Here is a 19,804-nt window from a genome sequence, read left to right as displayed (position 1 = left end):
TTCTGACAGGGAAACAGCAGGTGTGATGATGCCACTGCTGGTTGTGATGATATAAAAATGATAATAATAATAATAATAATAATAATAATAATAATAATAATAATAATAATAATAATAATAAAGAATAATAATAATTTTTATTTCAGCATGATACAATGTACAGAGATGGGTGACATTTAGGATTGCATACTGAGAGTTCATTGTTACACGGCACATTTTGGACAAATTTAAGCCTAGCTTAAGATGAAAATACCAATAATTAATTGACTGTTTATATATATAGTCTCTAAGGGTCCATAAATAATAAATTTAGGAATTACAGTCTCCCTCCACATTCGCTAGGGTTAGGGGACCAAGAACCTTGCGAATGTTGAAAAATCACGAATATTTGGTGCCCAAATATACTGTAGGGAAATATAATAATAGCATTTACTTAGCCTAACAATACTGCTTCCTTAACCTATTGAACTATGAACAATCATAAAACACATGAAAACATCGGAAAATATTGTACTATGCCAGCCCTTTGGAAAAGAAGGTGAGAAAGACTATAGAATTCAAGAAAGAACTCGTAGCAGAGTACCAAAGTGGAGGAGGAAGAGAGAGGGGAGAATGTGCCTTCTTCAGTGATTCTACGATATGTGTGATATTAAAGCAGCATGAGTCAATAAAGGCTATAGTGTCAGCCAGCGATAAAGTGTAGCATTAACAGTTTAGCAAGTAAATTAAGTGATTAATCAATAGAAAAAGGACAGCACGAACCTAACTCCTCCAATGTTGTTGGAGTTATACAGGGCGACTGACAACACCGCCATCTCTAGTCTCTACTGCCTCCACCACCACTATGTAAGGCTTATGTCTCAGTGGCTCTTATATACCCAACAACACCAACACAACAACACTTAATGACGTATTTTATTCATTCTAGAGTATATGTCATGTTTCTGTTATTAATATTGTTTATTTTGTCATATTAGATTAATTGTGATAGATAAATAAGCCGCAGAGTTGATATTAGTGCCATATTGAAGGACTATCTTGTCCTATCTCCAAACAAACTCTGCCACTGCCACAATTCCTAACATACTTAATGAAATACATGTATTTTATTCATTCTAGAGTATATGCCATGTTTCTATGTTATTCATATAGTTTATGATGTAATATTAGATGAATTGTGAGAGATAAATAAGCCGAAGAGTTGATTTTAGTGTCATATTGAAGGACTATCTTGTCCTATCTCCAAACAAACTCTGCCACCGCTGCAATTCCTAACATATGTAATGACATATTTTAAATATGATTAGGCAGCTGGGAATTCCTGAATGTTCGAAGCCCGTGAAAGTGGAATATTTTAAGGTAAGTAATGAGTGTACTATATGTGTATTTTACTTTTATTGCTTTTAATGCCAAGTTCTATTGCTAACTTATATGTTAGTGTAAACTTGCTATCTAGTACAGTGGAACCTTGACTTACTAGTGTCCCAACATACGAGTTTTTTGAGATACGAACCATCCCTGGGTCGATTTCCTGCTCTGAGTTATGAGCCAACATTTGAGTTATGAGCCAGCTCCCCCTGCTTCCCTATCAATGCAAAACCTAGATGCCTCGCTTGTTTATCTATGATTTCATGCTTTAATTCCATGGAAATCATCCTCTTTTTCTTCTCAGCATTGTCCTTTACACTTACTTTCTTAGGACCCATGTTTAAAAAAACAAAATTTGGCCAAATGACTATCAAAAATGTAAGCAAAGCATGAGAGAACTGCTCCCACAGTGAGGTAAAGAGTGCACCGAGTTGGTGGCGTTCGTTATTATTATAATAATTATTATTATTGGTTATTATTATTATTAATTTAGGTAACTAGAGCACAGATCCAATTCCCTAAATCAAGAGCCCCTCACCAGCATCAAGGTTCCTTGATGCTGGTGAGGGGCTCTTGATCTCGGGAATTGGATCTGTCCTCCAGTTACCTAAATTAATAATAATAATAATAATAATAATATTAATACATAATACATATGTAATAATAATTCAGAATGCTGCCGCTAGTCGGTACAACTGATGCCAAAATATCCGGTAAGCAGTACACATTTACATCGCTGTAGGAGCAGTTCTCTCGTGCTTGCTTGCATTTTTTTTTTTACAGTCATTTGGCCAAATTCCTTTTTCCTAACCATGGGTCCTAAGAAAATAGGCGCAAAGGACAGTGCTGAAAAGAAAAAGACAATGATTTCCATGGACTTAGCCAGGCAATACCAGCTTAGTACATCTATGATATGTAGATACTAAAGCTGTATGAGTTATGTTCAGTGATTAAACAAAACAAATTATATCAGTAAAGTTCAGTGATTAAAGAAAACAAATTGTATCAGTTAAGTTCAGCGATCAAACAAAACAATATTGTTGTTGGAGGTTTACAGGGCCACTGACATGATATGCCGCAGCCTCAACCTCCCCCATCCTCAACCTCCCCCATCCTCAACCTCCCCCATCCTCAACCTCCCCCACCCTCAACCTCCCCCACCATCTCTACTCCAGGTGTGTAATATGTAGACCAAACGAAATATAAACTTTGCCAGATGGACTATTGTCACACCCTGCGTCATTAAAGGACCCCAATGGAAATAAGTCACTCTGTCTGACTTTTTTGGGTTATCCTAGGTTCTCTACACATATGCTGCTATGTATGATAATTCTATGTAACTATATTTGTGTATACCTGAATAAACTTACTTACTTACTTACTGGAGTGTGATAAAACTGATGAATTTAGAGACAACTCACTCAGAAATGTTCAAGATATATCAAGGTATTTTATCCACAGTGGTATATTACAGACCATTCTGGAAAAATACCCTGACTTTGCTCACTGTAAATAAAGCATTACTCGTGTGTCTGTGTGCTCACCCACCTAGTTGAGGTTGCAGGGGTCGAGTCCTAGCTCCTGGCATGTGTGTGTGTGTGTGTGTGTGTGTGTGTGTGTGTGTGTGTGTGTGTGTGTGTGTGTGTGTACTCACCTAATTGTGGTTGCAGGGGTCGAGACTCAGCTCCTGGCCCCGTGTGTGTGTGTGTGTGTGTGTATGTGTGTGTGTATGTGTGTGTGTATGTGTGTGTGTGTATGTGTGTGTGTGTGTGTGTGTGTGTGTGTGTGTGTGTGTGTGTGTGTGTGTGTGTGTGTGTGTGTGTGTGTGTGTGTGTGTGTGTGTGTGTGTGTACTCACCTAGTTGAGGTTGCGGGGGTCGAGTCCGAGCTCCTGGCCCCGCCTCTTCACTGATCGCTACTAGGCCACTCTCCCTGAGCCGTGAGCTTTATCATACCTCTGCTTAAAGCTATGTATGGATCCTGTGTGTGTGTGTGTGTGTGTGTGTGTGTGTGTGTGTATGATGTGTGTGTGTGTATGATGTGTGTGTGTATGATGTGTGTGTGTGTATGATGTGTGTGTGTGTATGATATGTGTGTGTGTATGATGTGTGTGTGTGTATGATGTGTGTGTGTGTATGATGTGTGTGTGTGTGTGTGTGTGTGTGTATGGTGTGTGTGTGTGTGTGTGTGTACTCACCTAGTTGTACTCACCTAGTTGAGGTTGCAGGGGTCGAGTCCAAGCTCCTGGCCCTGCCTCTTCACTGGTTGCTACTAGGTCACTCTCTCTGAACCATGAGCTTTATCGTACCTCTGCTTAAAGCTATGTATGGATCCTGCCTCCACTATATTGCTTCCCAAACTATTCCACTTCCTGACTACTCTGTGGCTGAAGAAATACTTCCTAACATCCCTTTGATTCATCTGTGTCTTCAGCTTCCAACTGTGTCCCCATGTTGCTGTGTTCAGTCTCTGGAACATCCTGTCTTTGTCCACCTTGTCAATTCCTCTCAGTATTTTGTAAGTCGTTATCATGTCCCCCCTATCTCTCCTGTCCTCCAGTGTCGTCAGGTTGATTTCCCTTAACCTCTCCTCATAGGACATACCTCTTAACTCTGGGACTAATCTTGTTGCAAACCTTTGCATTTTCTCTAGTTTCTTTACATGCTTGGCTAGGTGTGGGTTCCAAACTGGTGCCGCATACTCCAATATGGGCCTAACGTACACGGTGTACAGGGTCCTGAACGATTCCTTATTAAGATGTCGGAATGCTGTTCTGAGGTTTGCCAGGCGCCCATATGCTGCAGCAGTTATTTGGTTGTGTATGCTTGTGTGCATGTGTCTGTGCATGCGCCCTCGTGTGTGTATGTGTGTGCACGCGCTCGTGTGGGTGTATGATCCACTTAATATTTATATTTATAACTCATTACAACTGTGACCGGATGTGGACGTGCAGTGGCTCATTACTTTGTAACTTGTTCATGATTGTAACCATGTATAGGAGTGAGGCTGATTCATTACCTTTGTAACTTGCCATGACTGTGACCAGATCTACCTGGAGTTCATTACCTTTGCAATTTGCCATGATTGTGACCAGATCTACCTGGAGTTCATGACCTTTGCAACTTGCCATGATTGTGACCAGATCTACCTGGAGTTCATTTCTTTGTAACTTGCCATGATTGTGACCAGATCTACCTGGAGTGCATTACCTTTGCAACTTGCCATGATTGTGACCAGATCTACCTGGAGTTCATTGCCTTTGTAACTAGTTCAACTATCATAACTTTGGGGTCCAGTCCCTGGACCCATTATGTACCTCTGTAATCTTTTGACTACCGCCCAAAGGAGGGGTATGGGGTGCATAATAAACATATTAAACTAACATATACACTTTATATAAACAGTTTAACATTTCTTTACATTCTGTAGTGTATTATGATTTATTATGTTTTTATATACAATATTTCTGCAATTAGCCTCACAAATACTCTGTTTTCTCTTACAATAAGAGCATGGGAAGATACTATAGTAAATGTTAAACAGGAAATGGTGGACACTTCCATCATTGCCTCCACCACCATAATATGGCCTATTTTATTCATTTTAGAGTATATATCATGTTTCTGTGTTAATTATATTGTTTATTATGTCATATTAGATGAATTGTGATAGATAAATAAGCCGTACAGCTGATATTAGTGTCATATTCAAGTACGTACAGTGGACCCTCGAGTTTCGGCAGCATCGACTTTCGTGAAATTCGATTTTTGGCAAGTTTTTTTGGCAAAATTTGGCCTCGAGTTTCGTGATTAGACTCGTGATTTGGCGACCGTCCGGTACCTGTCTGCCCGTCACCACGCACACCAAGCCAGTCTCCCATGCCATTCACACTCAGTGTGCCATTGTTCACCAACACGTGACCATCACTCTGTGGGTTCATACATAATAATCCATTGTTTTTGTGATTGCAACTGCTAAATAAGTCACCATGGGCCCAAGGAAAGCTAGTGCAAGCCCTCTGGTAAAGAAAGTGAAGAACACGATTGAATTCAAGAAGGAAATCATTGAAAAATATGAGAGTGGAGTGCGTGTTACAGAGCTTGCCAGCATGTATGGCAAACCCCATTCAACCATCACTTCAATCGTGGCGAAAGGAAAGGAAATAAAGTGTGCTGTTGTTGCAAATTATCAACAGTTAACTACCTTCTTGTCTGAAGCATGGTGATCACTTCCTAATAAAACTGCCTGCTACTGCTTTCAAGAAAAAGGCTCAGAAGAGGTGTTACGTCTGTGCACATACAAAAAATACCCACAACAACGCAGAGACACTCGTTTTACGTGTGAGGAGTGTAAAACACCACTGTGCATGACACCATGTTTCAAAGGCTTCCACAGGCTGCAGAACTTCTAGAAACATGTCCTGTGACTGTATATGTGTATATAAAATGTAGAAAAATAGTAATAAACAACATTTTATATTGTTCATTTGTGTAAACAAGTTTTGTAAACAATATAGTGACAACAGTGTTTGTACAGTTATTGTGTAGTATAGAAAGAGAAAAAACTTATAAAATATTGCTCATATTGGTCTCACAGGTCATAAAAGTTACTTGAAAAAAAATTAAAAAATAATAGAAAAAAGTAGAAAAAAGAGTAAATAAAAGATTACCGGGTGACCGGCAGTCGGTGATGATGCCATATGCAGTTCATTTTCTTTCAACTTCACGCCTCCATATCTCGGTAAGTATTGATGGCAAAAAAATTTATTACAGAAGTAGAGATGATTTTGATTGGTTTTAGTAATGAAAATACCTTGAAATTGAGCTCAAAGTAGCAGAAATGTTTGATTTTTGCCTATGTTCAAGAGTAAATAAATCACGTCTTGTGTCCAATACACATCAACTGGTGGTTCTAACATATATTTATGAATGCACTGACATTATTTACACACTTATTACAATATTGCATAACAGTAGATCTTCTATTTTTTGGTGTGGATAAAAATCCTTTATGTGAATAAAAATGAAAATGGAATTCATCTGTAAAGCCTGAAAATGTAACTAATCAACAGAGCAAGTGTTATTTTAGTGCCAGGAATGCCTACATTGTTTATTCTGGACCGTATTTTGAAACTGGAATATTTTGAACTTTGTGTGAAATTGGCCAAATTACTAATTTCTGATCACTTTATTGGGTAGTTGAAATAGATGATTGAGCAGTTTTTTGTGCTCAGTTGATAAAATAGAAGTGATACTAGGGAAATAGCCAAGAATTTGGTTGACTGGACTAATGTAATCAGCCTGAACTTGGAGTTAAAGTTAGCAAAATCGCTTATGCTTAAATATTGCTGATGCAGCAAAATTTACATTAGCGTAATTTTATCAGTTTTCCATCAGTTTTTGTGCTTTTAGTTTTATTACCTCAAAAAAAAGATTCCCTACCATTTTATAAGAGAAAATAACAAAAAATGTTTTTTTTAAATTCTTGGACCCTGTGGAAAAGGCACTGAACTATGGGATGGACCCTCAAAGGGTTATTATACAGTATTTACCATATATAAATGGAGTTGAAAAAAGTGCATACTAGAGTGCTGGGAAGAAGTGTGGATTGAAAGCATAATGAACTTGATATAAAATAAGAGTCATCACAGTTGCTCTTTTGATGACATAAAACCTTAGGGAAATTCAGAAAAGAAGTTGCAAAGGTTGGGGTGGAGGAACACACAAGGGTACGTAAAATAAAGAAATTGAAAGTGAACATAGAAAAGAGGAAGGTAATGAGAGTAAGAAGTCTTGGCAATGACAGGAGTATGAAGTGAATCTATTTCCAAACTTAGATGTGCATGTATCATTAGGTATGGTGAGGTGAATCATGGAATGGATAAGAAAAGTGTTGAAGGGTCTGTGAAATACTTTTTAACAATAAAGGAAAAGGCAGGAATGCACCAGAGTACTGTAGCAGAGCTCATACATTTTGGATAGGTGTAAGAAATCATTTTTGAATGCTTCACTGCTGCAGCAAGGAGGAGGCTGGAGGCAGTGGAGATGTTATGTTCAAGATAAGCGTATAGTGTGAGATTGCTTTGGTAGAGACTAGTCAGGCACTGTAGATTTAATAATTGCAATTTAATTAATTTAATAATTAAAATTTTGTTAAATTTGAATTATAATTACAGTGGACCCTGTTCCAGGGAGCTTGTACTTAACCGATTTTATTGTTAGCCGAATTAATTTTCCCCATAAGAAACAATGGAAATCCAATTAATCCATTCCAGACAACCAAAAGTGTTAAAAAAAAAAAAAATCACATGAAGTATACAATTTCCTACACAGAAAACAATGATACATGAATAAATACTACATGAAGAATAAATGACACTTACCTTTATTGAAGATGTAGTGATGAGTGATGAGATGGGAGGAGGGGAGATGATGGAGGTGTATTATTGTTTGGATGGGGAATTCTCTTCCATAAGGACTTTAGGTACAAAGTCCTTTTCCAGGATTACTTCCCTTCATTTTTTAACGCCATTGGGAACAACTTGAGTCACTGGACCTCTGTCACACCAAAAATCTGTCCATAGAGCTCTGTATCTGGTGTTCGTTTAAGATTTCCCTAAAATGGGCCACAACATTGTCATTGTAAAAGTCACCAGCACGGCTTGCAATAGCTGTGTCAACATAAAGGCTTGCACCTTTGTCCACATTGTACAAATGTCCTTAATTGTTGAAGAAGGCAACTCCCTCCATTTCTCTCTCCCCTCCTCTGAAGCAGTTTCCTCAGTTGTGGTCTCTTGCTGTTGCAGATGCTCTTGCAGCTCATCAGTGGTTAGTTCTTCATCGTCGTCCTCCACCAACTCTTCCACATTCTCCCCACTAACATCCAACCCCATGGAGTTCCCCAATGACACAATAGATTCCACAACTGGTATAGGCTCTTCAGGGTTAGCCCCAAACCCATCAAAATCCCTCTCTTGTACACATTGTGGCCACAATGTGTACAAGAGACCAAGAATCCACATATATAACCATAAAAACCACACAAGAATACATGCCAAAGTTGCTGTTTTAATCCAAAAACACAGTTGGGTTTTTTTTTTCTCGTTATGCACTGCGAGCTGTAGGATTTGTTTTATGTGGTGCACACTTACCACACAGATGCATTCTCTCATATCTAGGCCCAAATTTATTGATCACAGCTTATTTGAGAGAGCTGAGCTCATGATGTAGTTCTACAGCTTGGACCCTGGCTTCAAAGCCATAGAACTACAAGACGGACCCTCAGAGGGTTAAACAATCTCAGTGACATCATACATCGCATTTTAAGAACCACTTCTACTGAAAAATACTCCCATTTTCACCTACTTACCTCATAAGAAGTCTGTATAGCTTTTTAACAACCTGCAACTTATTTCATACATTTCCAACACCTGCCATATCATTGCTCTATCTACCACCTCACATGCCTGTTCTAAAAAGTCCATAAATTCAATATATACTCCCTTATCCTTATCTAAGTATTGCTTACCTATATGCTTCAATGTAAACACTTGGTCCACACATCCCTTACCCTTGCTAAATTCACCCTGTTCCTTTGCAATCATACTTTGTCTTTTCTTTATTTTATTTTTTAATAAATCTACTGAATACAGGTCCGCCATCACAAATCCAGCAATCAGACATCCAGTTCCATCAGTTATTCAGCACTAATTTCGGCTAGAATAATTTCAAATTTCCAGGGTCGCTACACCAACCTGCTGGTACTGTTTGGTGGTGCTACTTGCTGCATAAGTCATTCCAATTTCTTTTTCTCCATTTATTGTTATAACCTGCTTACTTTTAGCCCTAGCCATTGTTCCAACGAATAAAAAAATGCTTCTCGTTGTGCAAAGCACCTACACAGTACACTGTTCATTAAAGATAAGGTGGCTAAGAAGAAACTGTCAGCTGCCATGAGCTCAGTCTTGTGATGCAGGGGAATATGCTTTATTATTATGCTAATATCAACACTATGGCTTATTTGCCTATCATAATTAATCTAATATGACATAACAAACAATATAAATAACATAAAAACATCTAGATACTCCAGAATGAATAATATTTGGCATTATACCAAGCAGTTCGACGGGGGTATGAAGAGGATATGGGATACAAGTACCATTCTCCTATCCATCTTGGGGCATATTAGAGAAAACGGAGTATAGCACAAGGCTAACTGTAATATACACTTGTACTGCACCATAAAACTGAAACAAAAAGAGCTATTTTCTCTATACAGATTATCACACATAGCAGCAAATGTGTAGAGAACCTAGGATAACCCAAAAAAGTCAGTGGGTTGGGCTAGCCATATATGATTTTTGGTAAATATTCGATTCCCAGCCACGGTAGAAACATTGGGTGTGTTTCTTTACACCTGTTGTCTATGTTCACCCATCAGTAAATGGGTACCTGGGTGTTACCTGGAGTTTACCTGGAGAGAGTTCCGGGGGTCAACGCCCCCGCGGCCTGGTCTGTGACCAGGCCTCCTGGTGGATCAGAGCCTGATCAACCAGGCTGTTACTGCTGGCTGCACGCAAACCAACGTACGAGCCACAGCCCGGTTGATCAGGAACCGACTTTAGGTGCTTGTCCAGTGCCAGCTTGAAGACTGCCAGGGGTCTGTTGGTAATCCCCCTTATGTATGCTGGGAGGCAGTTGAACAGTCTCGGGCCCCTGACACTTATTGTATGGTCTCTTAACGTGCTAGTGACACCCCTGCTTTTCATTGGGGGGATGTTGCATCGTCTGCCAAGTCTTTTGCTTTCGTAGTGAGTGATTTTCGTGTGCAAGTTCGGTACTAGTCCCTCTAGGATTTTCTGGGTGTATATAATCATGTATCTCTCCCGCCTGCGTTCTAGCGAATACAGGTTTAGGAACCTCAAGCGCTCCCAGTAATTGAGGTGTTTTATCTCCGTTATGCGCGCTGTGAAGGTTCTCTGTACATTTTCTAAGTCAGCAATTTCACCTGCCTTGAAAGGTGCTGTTAATGTGCAGCAATATTCCAGCTTAGATAGAACAAGTGACCTGAAGAGTGTGGACTGGTGTGGGTCTTATCCTGGGACACTGACCTAATTTGCCTGAAATGCTTAGCATAACAAGGGGCATTCTATATAGTAGTATGTCACTGATGTCAGCTAGGCCTGTATACCTTGTACATGTACGTGCAGTAAATAAAGATATTACTATTATTATTATTATTATTATAATTTTTTTCTCTCAGTTGTTTGTTGGGCTATGTTAATGAAACTTGGGCAATGTATGATGGAAAGATGCTTCTTAACGTACACCAAAAATGAAAGAAATCAGACCATAAATAACAGAGTTCCCTTCTCAGGCATTAGCGGCCCCATAGTGGTATATTTTAGTATGGTTTTTATGGTTGTATTCTCTTTTTTTTTGTCACATTTGATAGAATAGAAGACATATTACAGAAACAGATATGATTTTGATTGCTTTCACTTGTGTGAAATTGGCCAAATTGCTAATTTCTGACCACTTTATTGGGTAGTTGAAATAGGTGAATGGGCAGTGAATAAGTGAATAAGTAAGTTTATTCAGGTATACACAAATACAGTTATACAGATTATCATACATAGCAGCGTATGTATAGAGAACCTAGGATAACCCAAAAAAGTGAAAGTGATTTATTTCCAGTACCCGGCTTGTGCTTGCCATACATGATTTTTGGTAAATATTTTTTTTCTCAGTTGTTTGTTGGGCTATCTCATTGAAACTTGGGCAATGTATGATGGAAAGATGCTTCTTAATGTACACCAAAAATAAAAAAGATGGACGATAAATAAGGGAGTTCACTTCTCAGCCATTAGCCGCCTCTTTGCGGTATATTTTCGAATGGTTTTTATGGTTGTATACTCGTTTTTTTGGTCTCATTTGATAGAATGGAAGATATATTACAGAAATAGACATGATTTTGATTGCTTTCATGATGAAAAGTACCTTGAAATTGAGCTCAAAGTAGCAGAAATGTTCAATTTTTGCTGGTGTTCAAGTTGGTTAATTTTATTAAGTGTATTCTAACCTAACCACTCTGTAATCCGGCAAACTCAGTAATCCGGCACACTACAGGTCCCAATGATGCCGGATTTGTGATGGAGGACCTGTACTATGATAAGTGCATCCTTATTGCACTGTCTTCAAGATGGCAATTTAAATATGGAAATTATATAAAAGTTCCAAACTAGTCAAAAAAGCAGGAATTTACGTTAGGTATAATGACGAAAACATCTGTGTGAAGTACTGAAACTATGTGACTTGTGGAATGACTCCCCTTTAATTCAGACCAAAGCAAGACAGATGGCAACAATGATATACTAGCAACTTCATTATTTACAAAAAAAAAAAATCCTTAAGAAATGCAATATATGAAAATTAAACAAGTGCAAAAAAGAATAAAAGTCACAATACTTTGGTTGGAACAATTCACAACTAACCTACAATCTCCTTGGTTTGACCTGGACCATTATTAAGTCAAACTGTGAAGATGAGACTAGATAATGGTCCAGGATAGACCAACATGCAGTTGTGACTAGATAATGATCAAGGATAGACTAACGTGTAGTTATGACTAGATAATGGTCCAGGATAGACCAACATGCAGTTGTGACTAGATGATGGTCCAGGATAGACCAACATGCAGTTGTGACCAGATAATGGTCCTGGAGAGACCAATATGCAGTTGTGACTAGATGATGGTCCAGGATAGACCAACATGTAGTTGTGAGTAGATAATGGTCCAGGATAGACCAACATGCAGTTGTGACTAGATAATGGTCCAGGATAGACCAACATACAGTTGTGACTAGATAATGGTCCAGGATAGACCAACATGTAGTTGCGACTAGATAATGATCAAGGATAAACCAACGTGTAGTTATGACTAGATAATGGTCCAGGATAGATCAACATGCGCCCAAAGGTTTTCTCTCAAAACTGCAGGTTAGTTGTGAAGTGTATAAAGCTTATATGAACAAAGGAAGAAATACAGTGGAAAATTTATGAAGAAAAGAAAAAAGTATCACTGGAGAAAGAAGGCAATGATGCACCAAATTTAATAGATCAAAGATAATACAAAAAGCATAAGCATTACAATGTAAACAAGAAGCCAAAGATGAAACAATAATATAAAATAGTAACAACCAATAAAGATAACCATTTGAAGAACAGAAGATAACCATTTAGAGCAGAGTTGCAGGGGACTGAAAGAATACTTACGTACCCTGCTGGTTAGGGAAGAAGAGGTAGAGTATAAGCCGGCCTCACGTACCCTACTCCCAGCGGAGGTGTGGTTACTCAGTACCAGGTCCAAATGATTGATACGCCACTCCAGACCGACGATTTCCTGCTCGTATTTCCAGTTGCGATACAAAATGGTAGATATAAAGGTGCTCATGATGAGGAGTCCACCCATCACGTAGGCTAAGATTTTTTTGAACCTTCCAGCTGGGTGAATACATAAATTTCCATCATATCCACACTCTGGCTCATCCTTAATATTAATCATTTCAGCAGTGGCCATAAGGGATGAGTTCTGTTGAGATTAAAAGAAATCACAGAGTTAGATTAATAAGCTTACACTAGTTTATGAATTATATATTGTACAAACAGACAGCAATTTAATAACTAAATAAAATGAACATCAAAGAGCTATTAAATATGCATAAGACACTTCAACAGTTTTTCCAACTGTCCTAAGGTTACTTGTTCCTGTCACAGATGTGTCAATCGAGCATACTGTCTCATTATATAAATTTCATCTCATATATGTTTTGAGTTTGCTGAAGATGGCCTCAATATGAGGTCAAAATATACAGTACTCATCATTTTCTGCTTTATTGTATCTGTATGAGTTCATTTGTACCATTAACTAAGACTTTGCAAATTCCACATTTCTTGACTAATATTTACCAAACAAATATGAGCTTACCATACATGTACTAAATGATCATATACACAAAAACAAATGATACTGGTCAAAAAAATGAGAAAAAATTATAAGGCAAAACTTAATCATCAGTCCCTATACAGTACACAGTCTTGAAAAAATTCTACATTTTCTTATTTTTTATAAAAAAATTATGAACATACCTGATAGGTAACAAATGGCCAAATACTTCAATGTAACTGGTCAAAAAAAAACAAATGAGAAAATAAAAGATTCACTTAAACTTCATTGCCCTTTTACCCTACCACTATTTCCAACCAACCAGCCTGTCTTTGCCTGGATTGAGATGCACACATTATAAACCTGTGAATATTTTTTTTATTAACACATCGGCTGTTTCCTACCAAGGCAGGGTATCGCAAAAAAGAAAAACTTTCATCATCATTCACTCCATCACTATTTTCCCAGAGGCATGCTTACACTAGAGTTATAAAACTGCAACATTAACATCCCTCCTTCAGAGTGCCAGCACTGCACTTCCAATCTCCAGGAATCTAGTGAATACCTATCTCTATTACACTTTCCTCCCTCATTCCACTTCTAGTTCCAGCTTTGTGGTGGAGCAACCAAACTTCATCTGACTTGGTGTCCATTTCCTTTTGAGTTGGTGCAGGACACTTTAACCCTTAAACTGTCCAAACATAGATCTATGTTCACTCGCGTAGTGCTCCGAACGTAAATCTACGTTGTTTTTACATACAGTAGGGCCCCACTTATACGGCGAGTTAGGTTCCAGGCTGTCGCCGGAAAGCAGACATCGCTGGAAGGCATATAAATGCCTAGTAATAGAACTAGGCATTAAAAACACACAAAGTAAAATACATTCACAGTAAATTCATTACTTATCTTAAAGTATTTGTAATCTTAATGTAGGGAGAGAGGTGAGTAGTACTTATTTGTAGGAAGTCAGGTGTAGGAAGTCAGATGCAGGTAGCCCAGGTGTAGGAAGCCCTGGCTCCCCATCTCATACTTAATATACGATATTGAAAACATCCCAGAGAGGTAAAATACACATACAGTACACTCATTATTTACCTTAAAATATGTGTAGTCTTAATATAGGAAGAGAGGTGAGTAGTATTTATTTGTAGGAAGTCAGTGTAGGTAGCTGGTAGGTGTAGCCCGCCTGGGCTACACCTACCGGCTACCTACACTGTGGGCCAGAGCCATATTATTAACATCGACATGCCTTGTTCACTGAATTTAATCATTTCTAACAACTACCTATAGATGCCATCATAAACGAAGGTAGAAGTAATGAATAATTCATGCTGAAAATTGTAAACAAAAACAGAATGAGGGAGTGGCTGGGCCAAACGCAGATTCATAAATGTTTTCTCTGATGGCTGAGCAGAGAAAACGTAATGTTGTCCCTCCACCCGGCTACCACACAGGTCCACAAGTATTATTATCAGAGCACACATAAAATATGCAATAAATGCCAGACAACAAGTTTACACTAACTTAAATTAAGTTAGCAATAGAAATAGGCATTAAAAACACAATAAAAGGTAAGATACACACAAAGTACTACACTTATTACTTACCTTAAAATATTAATATTGATGTGCGAGAGGTGAGTGGCAGGGTGTTTATTGAATAAAATCAGAATGGCACACCATCATCCTCTAACTTGGCACTTAAAGCAAGAGGCTTACGCCTTCTCTTTTTATCACAGCTAACCTTAGACGCCATCGTCAATGAGAGCCAACTAGTTAACGAAAGAGTAAATGAGAGAGAGAACGAGATACAGAGTTGAGACAATGTAAGAACACAAACTGAACAGGTAGTGGGCGATCACTTGGTCAGGTGAAATAAATGCGTATTAATATGTGTCTACTTTTAGTTCATTCACGTACGTTTGTAAGAGTTTGTAAAACATTTACCTCAATATTTTTTTATTATAATAATAATTACCTCACAATACAAATACTCTTACATTGTGTACAAGTTGTGCAAGTTAGTACAGAATAAACAAACAGCAACACACCATTTTTAGAGTGAATGAAGATATTATTATTATTATTATTATTATTATTATTATTATTATTATTATTAATAATATTATTATTATTAATAAAAAGCACTAAACCCACAAGGGTCGTGAATTGCTATATATAGAGTAAAGGCATATGAAAAGAATATTTTTCTACAGTTATTCCCCAGTTTGACTAGAGAAAACATAATTCTTCCGACACTACCTACACAGCTGCTTTGTAAACAAATCTCATATTTACATCAATTTTTATTCTCTGAGTGTATGTATCATGTTTATATGCTAGGTAACAGGTTTCATATATAATTTTGAGGAAAATATCATAGATGGATTAATGAAAATGCCTATACTGATGTAAAATAAGACATTTAGTGTGCCCAAGATTGATTATTATTACGTAGTATTGGCGTCATGAGTAGAGGGAGACTTAGCGATTTTAATGTGTACCTGCACACCAGCACAGTGTGTAAGTATATTTAGGTACAGGTACACATAAGTATAATTATCAGAGTACATATAAAATATGCAGTAACTTTAAAACACTTGAAATTTTGGAAAGTTTCCTGACATAATAGATGTGGTCACTGAAAATGTAAACAAACGGGGTTTGGGGCGCCGTATTTGAAAGACCGCTTGCCGTATAGCAAATTTTGGTCATAATTTGACATTGCCGTATAAGCAGAATGCCGTAAAGTGAAATGCCATAAAGCGGGGCCTTACTGTACTTTCAAACGGAGAAAATCAAGGTCGGAGCGCTATGCACATAAACGCAGATCTATGTTTGGACAGTTTAAGGGTTAAAATTAACAACAGAATTTCATTCAAAATATGCTCACTGGATTTCCCATACAAAAATCTGCTTTCTTTATGGTCATTCTTTCTCATCAATGTCAAAATGAATCAGTTTAAAGTGATATTCAAAGAGATATTGTTAAAAAAATCTAGTGGTGCTGTACTAGGGTGATTGCATAAGAGTGAATTTATAAAACATACCAGTAGTATAGCAAATTATTGGTAGAAATAAGTAGAATGACTTGGAAGGCATATAAATCTGTAGTGGAGGGAAGGTGGGGTAGGGGTCATCCTGGAAATGGTTGGAGGGAGGGGGGTAAAGAAAGTTTTGCATGAGAGGGGCTCAGACTTCTAGCAAGAATAAGTGAATGTGTTACATAGAAGCGAATGGAGACAAATGGTTTTAATGACTTGATGTGCTTTTGGAGTGTGAGCAAGATTATATTTTTGAAGGGATTCAGGGAAACCGGTAAGGAGAACTCGAGTCCCAGAGGTGGTAAGTACAGTTTCTGCACTCCTTAGGAGGGGTGGAAATATGCTAAAGTTTTTGAACTGCACACCTCTGGCAAGACAGTGATGGAGTGAGTGATGATAAAAGTGTTCTTTCTTTTTTGGGTCACTCTGCCTCAATGGAAAACAGCCAATGTATTAAAAGAAAAATACAGTTGCCACATACAAGTGAATTCACACAAAGCAAAATTGCATAAAGTGAGGAGAAACCTGTAATTACTGTAGGGCCCCGCTTTACAGCATTTCACTATATGGTATTCTGCTAATACAGACATTTCAAATTATGACCAAAACTTGCTATACAGCTCCCCCTGCATGACTTTCTAATACGGTCACAGCGCACCACCTGGTTTGTTTACATTCTCCGTGAGCACATCTCTCCATTATGTCTGGAAACTTTCCAAAATTTCAAGTATTTAAAACTTATTTCATATTTTATATATACTCTAATAATTATACTTATGTGTACCTAAGTAAACTTACACACTGTGCTGGCATGCAGGTACACATTAAAATCACTAAGAGTGTCTTATTAGTCTCAAAATGCCATATTAACCCTTTCACTTTCGATACCCCTGCTCACAAACTTGCTCTCAGTATCAAAGAACTTAAAAAAATATATACAGTGGAACCTCGGCTTATGAATTTAATCCATTCCATAACCTCGTTCGTATCCCGATTTGTTCGTATGCCGAGTCAATTTTCTTCATTTAAATTATGATGAAATTAAGACACACGTGCAACATCTGGGTATCTTTATTGTAGACGTTTCGCCACCCAGTGGCTTTATCAATACAAATTCCAGGACATAACTTGAAGACAGTAGAACTATATACAGAAGATGAGGTAATCAGTCCCTCAACCTTGGAGTTGGTACGAAGAGCACCATAGTTGTGGAGATTCTGAAGCAGAAGCAAGGAGCCTGGCACTTATAAACTAATGCCAGATGGAAATGGGACGTGTAGCAGATGAGGGCATAGTCACTGGTGGGCGGGATTCCCCAGTGGATGTAGGCCCTACCCAAAGAGATGGGCTAGTTGTAGTAGTAGTTGTTGTAGTCGTGAAGGTTATATACATGTCCTCAGAATCAAGATTCCATGATGTTGCAGTGTCTGACAAGTTATACAAGAATGGTATACAATACCGACAAGATGAAATTAAGACATATGCAACATCTGGGTATCTTTATTGTAGATGTTTCACCACCCTGGAGAGAGAGTTTACCTGGAGAGAGTTCCGGGGGTCAACGCCCCCGCGGCCCGGTCTGAGACCAGGCCTCCTGGTGGATCAGAGCCTGATCAACCAGGACTTTATAAATACAAATTCCAGGACATAACTTGAAAACAGTAGAACTATATACAGAAGATGAGATAATCAGTCCCTCAACCTTGGAGTTGGTGCAAAGAGCACCGTAGTCATGGAGATTCTCCATGACTACGGTGCTCTTGTTCATAATTTACATTAATGACCTCAATGAAGGGATTACGAGTGACATGAGTAAATTTGCTGATGATACAAAGATAGGCCATATAATTCATTCTGAGGATGATAGCAATGAGCCCCAGGAGGATTTGGACAAATTAATGTCTTGGTCTGAAAAATGGCAGATGAAGTTCAATGTGGATAAGTGTAAGGTACTAGTCCTTGGTAATGAAAATAACCCTCGAAGCTATAAACTAGGTGAAGTAGAGCTTGATCATACAGAATGTGAATAAGACTTGGGAGTCATGGTAAGCAGAAATCTAAAGCCAAGACAGCAGTGCCTTAGTGTGCACAACAAGGCTAACAGATTACTAGGATTTATCTCTAGAAGTATAAGTAACAGATGTCCAAAAGTTATTTTACAGCTCTATACCTCACTAGTGAGGCCTCATTTGGATTATGCCACTCAGTTTTGGTCTCCTTACTACAGGAAGGATATGGACTCGTTGGAGAACTTACAGAGAAGAATGACTAAAATGATTTACTGTGTAAGGAATCTCCCATATGAAGACTGACTTAAAGCCTTAAATCTCCACTCTATGGAGAGACGCAGAATGAGGGGGAGATATCATTGAAGTGTATAAGTGGATGATGGGCATAAACAAAGGAGATATTAATAAAGTACTGAGGGTGTCAAATCAGGTAAGAACCAGAAATAATAGACTTAAGTTGGAAAAATTTAGATTTAGAAAGGACATAGGTAAGTATTGGTTTTCCAACAGAGTTGTGGATGCGTGGAACAATCTTCCCAGTAGGGAAGGATTGTAAAGAAAATCCCTAATGTCGGGCCAACAGGCCTGCTGCAGTGTTCCTCTGTTCTTATGTTCTTAGGGTGATCGAGGCTAGGACCTTGGGTAGCTTTAAAAAGAGACTGGACAAATATTAGTGGGAGGGACTGGGTTTGATTGGTGTCACTGGATAAGGGAGTAACTCCTTGGGTAGCTTTGGGTAGAGGTCATTTTGATAAGGACCTGCCTCACATGGGCCAGTAGGCCTTCTGCAGTGTTCCTCCATTCTTATGTTCTTATGTAACTTGTCAGACACTGCAACATCATGGAATCTTGATTCTGAGGACATGTACAAGGGACCAAGGGAAATTACTGTGGGAGGAAATTGTTAATGCCACAAGGCACGATAATGTAGTAATTCTAGGGGACTTTAACTTTAGTCACATTGATTGGAATTCTTGACTGGGAATTTAGAATCAAATGACTTCTTAGAAGTAGTTCAGGACTGTTTTTTGAAGCAGTCTGTGATAGAACCTACAAGGGGAAATAACCTGCTTGATTTGGTTCTGGCAAACAAGGAAACCCTTGTTAATAATTTAGAAATTACAGAGGAACTCGGCACAAGTGATCACAAACCAATTACCTTAAGGACCCTGTCATCCAATTATTTGCGCGCTTTAAAAAAAATCGAAAAATTATGGAAATTGAGTTATTCATATAGAAAAATATTTTAACTCTTTGGCAACAGAATGGTACAAGAATCAATGTTAAGTAAGTAAGTAAGTAAGTAAGTTTATTCAGGTATACACAAATACAGTTACATAGAATTATCATACATAGCAGCATATGTGTAGAGAACCTAGGATAACCCAAAAAAGTCAGAGTGACTTATTTCCATTAGGGTCCTTTAATGTTCTACGACA

The 19,804-nt window shown here is 38.1% G+C and overlaps 1 protein-coding gene across 6 annotated transcripts in view; it reads right to left on the bottom strand.

Annotated features, from left to right (window-relative positions):
• The window catches only part of LOC128688956 (receptor-type guanylate cyclase Gyc76C), a 619,662-nt gene that overhangs the window by 308,123 nt on the left and 291,735 nt on the right, over window positions 1-19,804 (bottom strand). For 4 of the 6 annotated variants that reach the window (XR_011391737.1, XM_070083032.1, XM_070083044.1 and 1 more), the window contains one exon: window positions 12,648-12,959. Coding sequence is in view for 5 of the 6 variants with exons in the window: in XM_070083032.1 (XP_069939133.1) it covers window positions 12,648-12,959 (312 nt within the window). In the remaining variant the exon portion in view is untranslated. The remainder of the gene's footprint in view (window positions 1-12,647; window positions 12,960-19,804) is intronic. The other 2 variants (XM_070083048.1, XM_070083055.1) reach the window with 1 other exon arrangement.

This window comes from Cherax quadricarinatus, chromosome 1, assembly GCF_038502225.1.
Source record: "Cherax quadricarinatus isolate ZL_2023a chromosome 1, ASM3850222v1, whole genome shotgun sequence".
Lineage (NCBI taxonomy): Eukaryota > Metazoa > Arthropoda > Malacostraca > Decapoda > Parastacidae > Cherax > Cherax quadricarinatus.
Note: the sequence above shows the minus strand (reverse complement) of the source record. Positions and strands in the feature narration are given on the sequence as shown.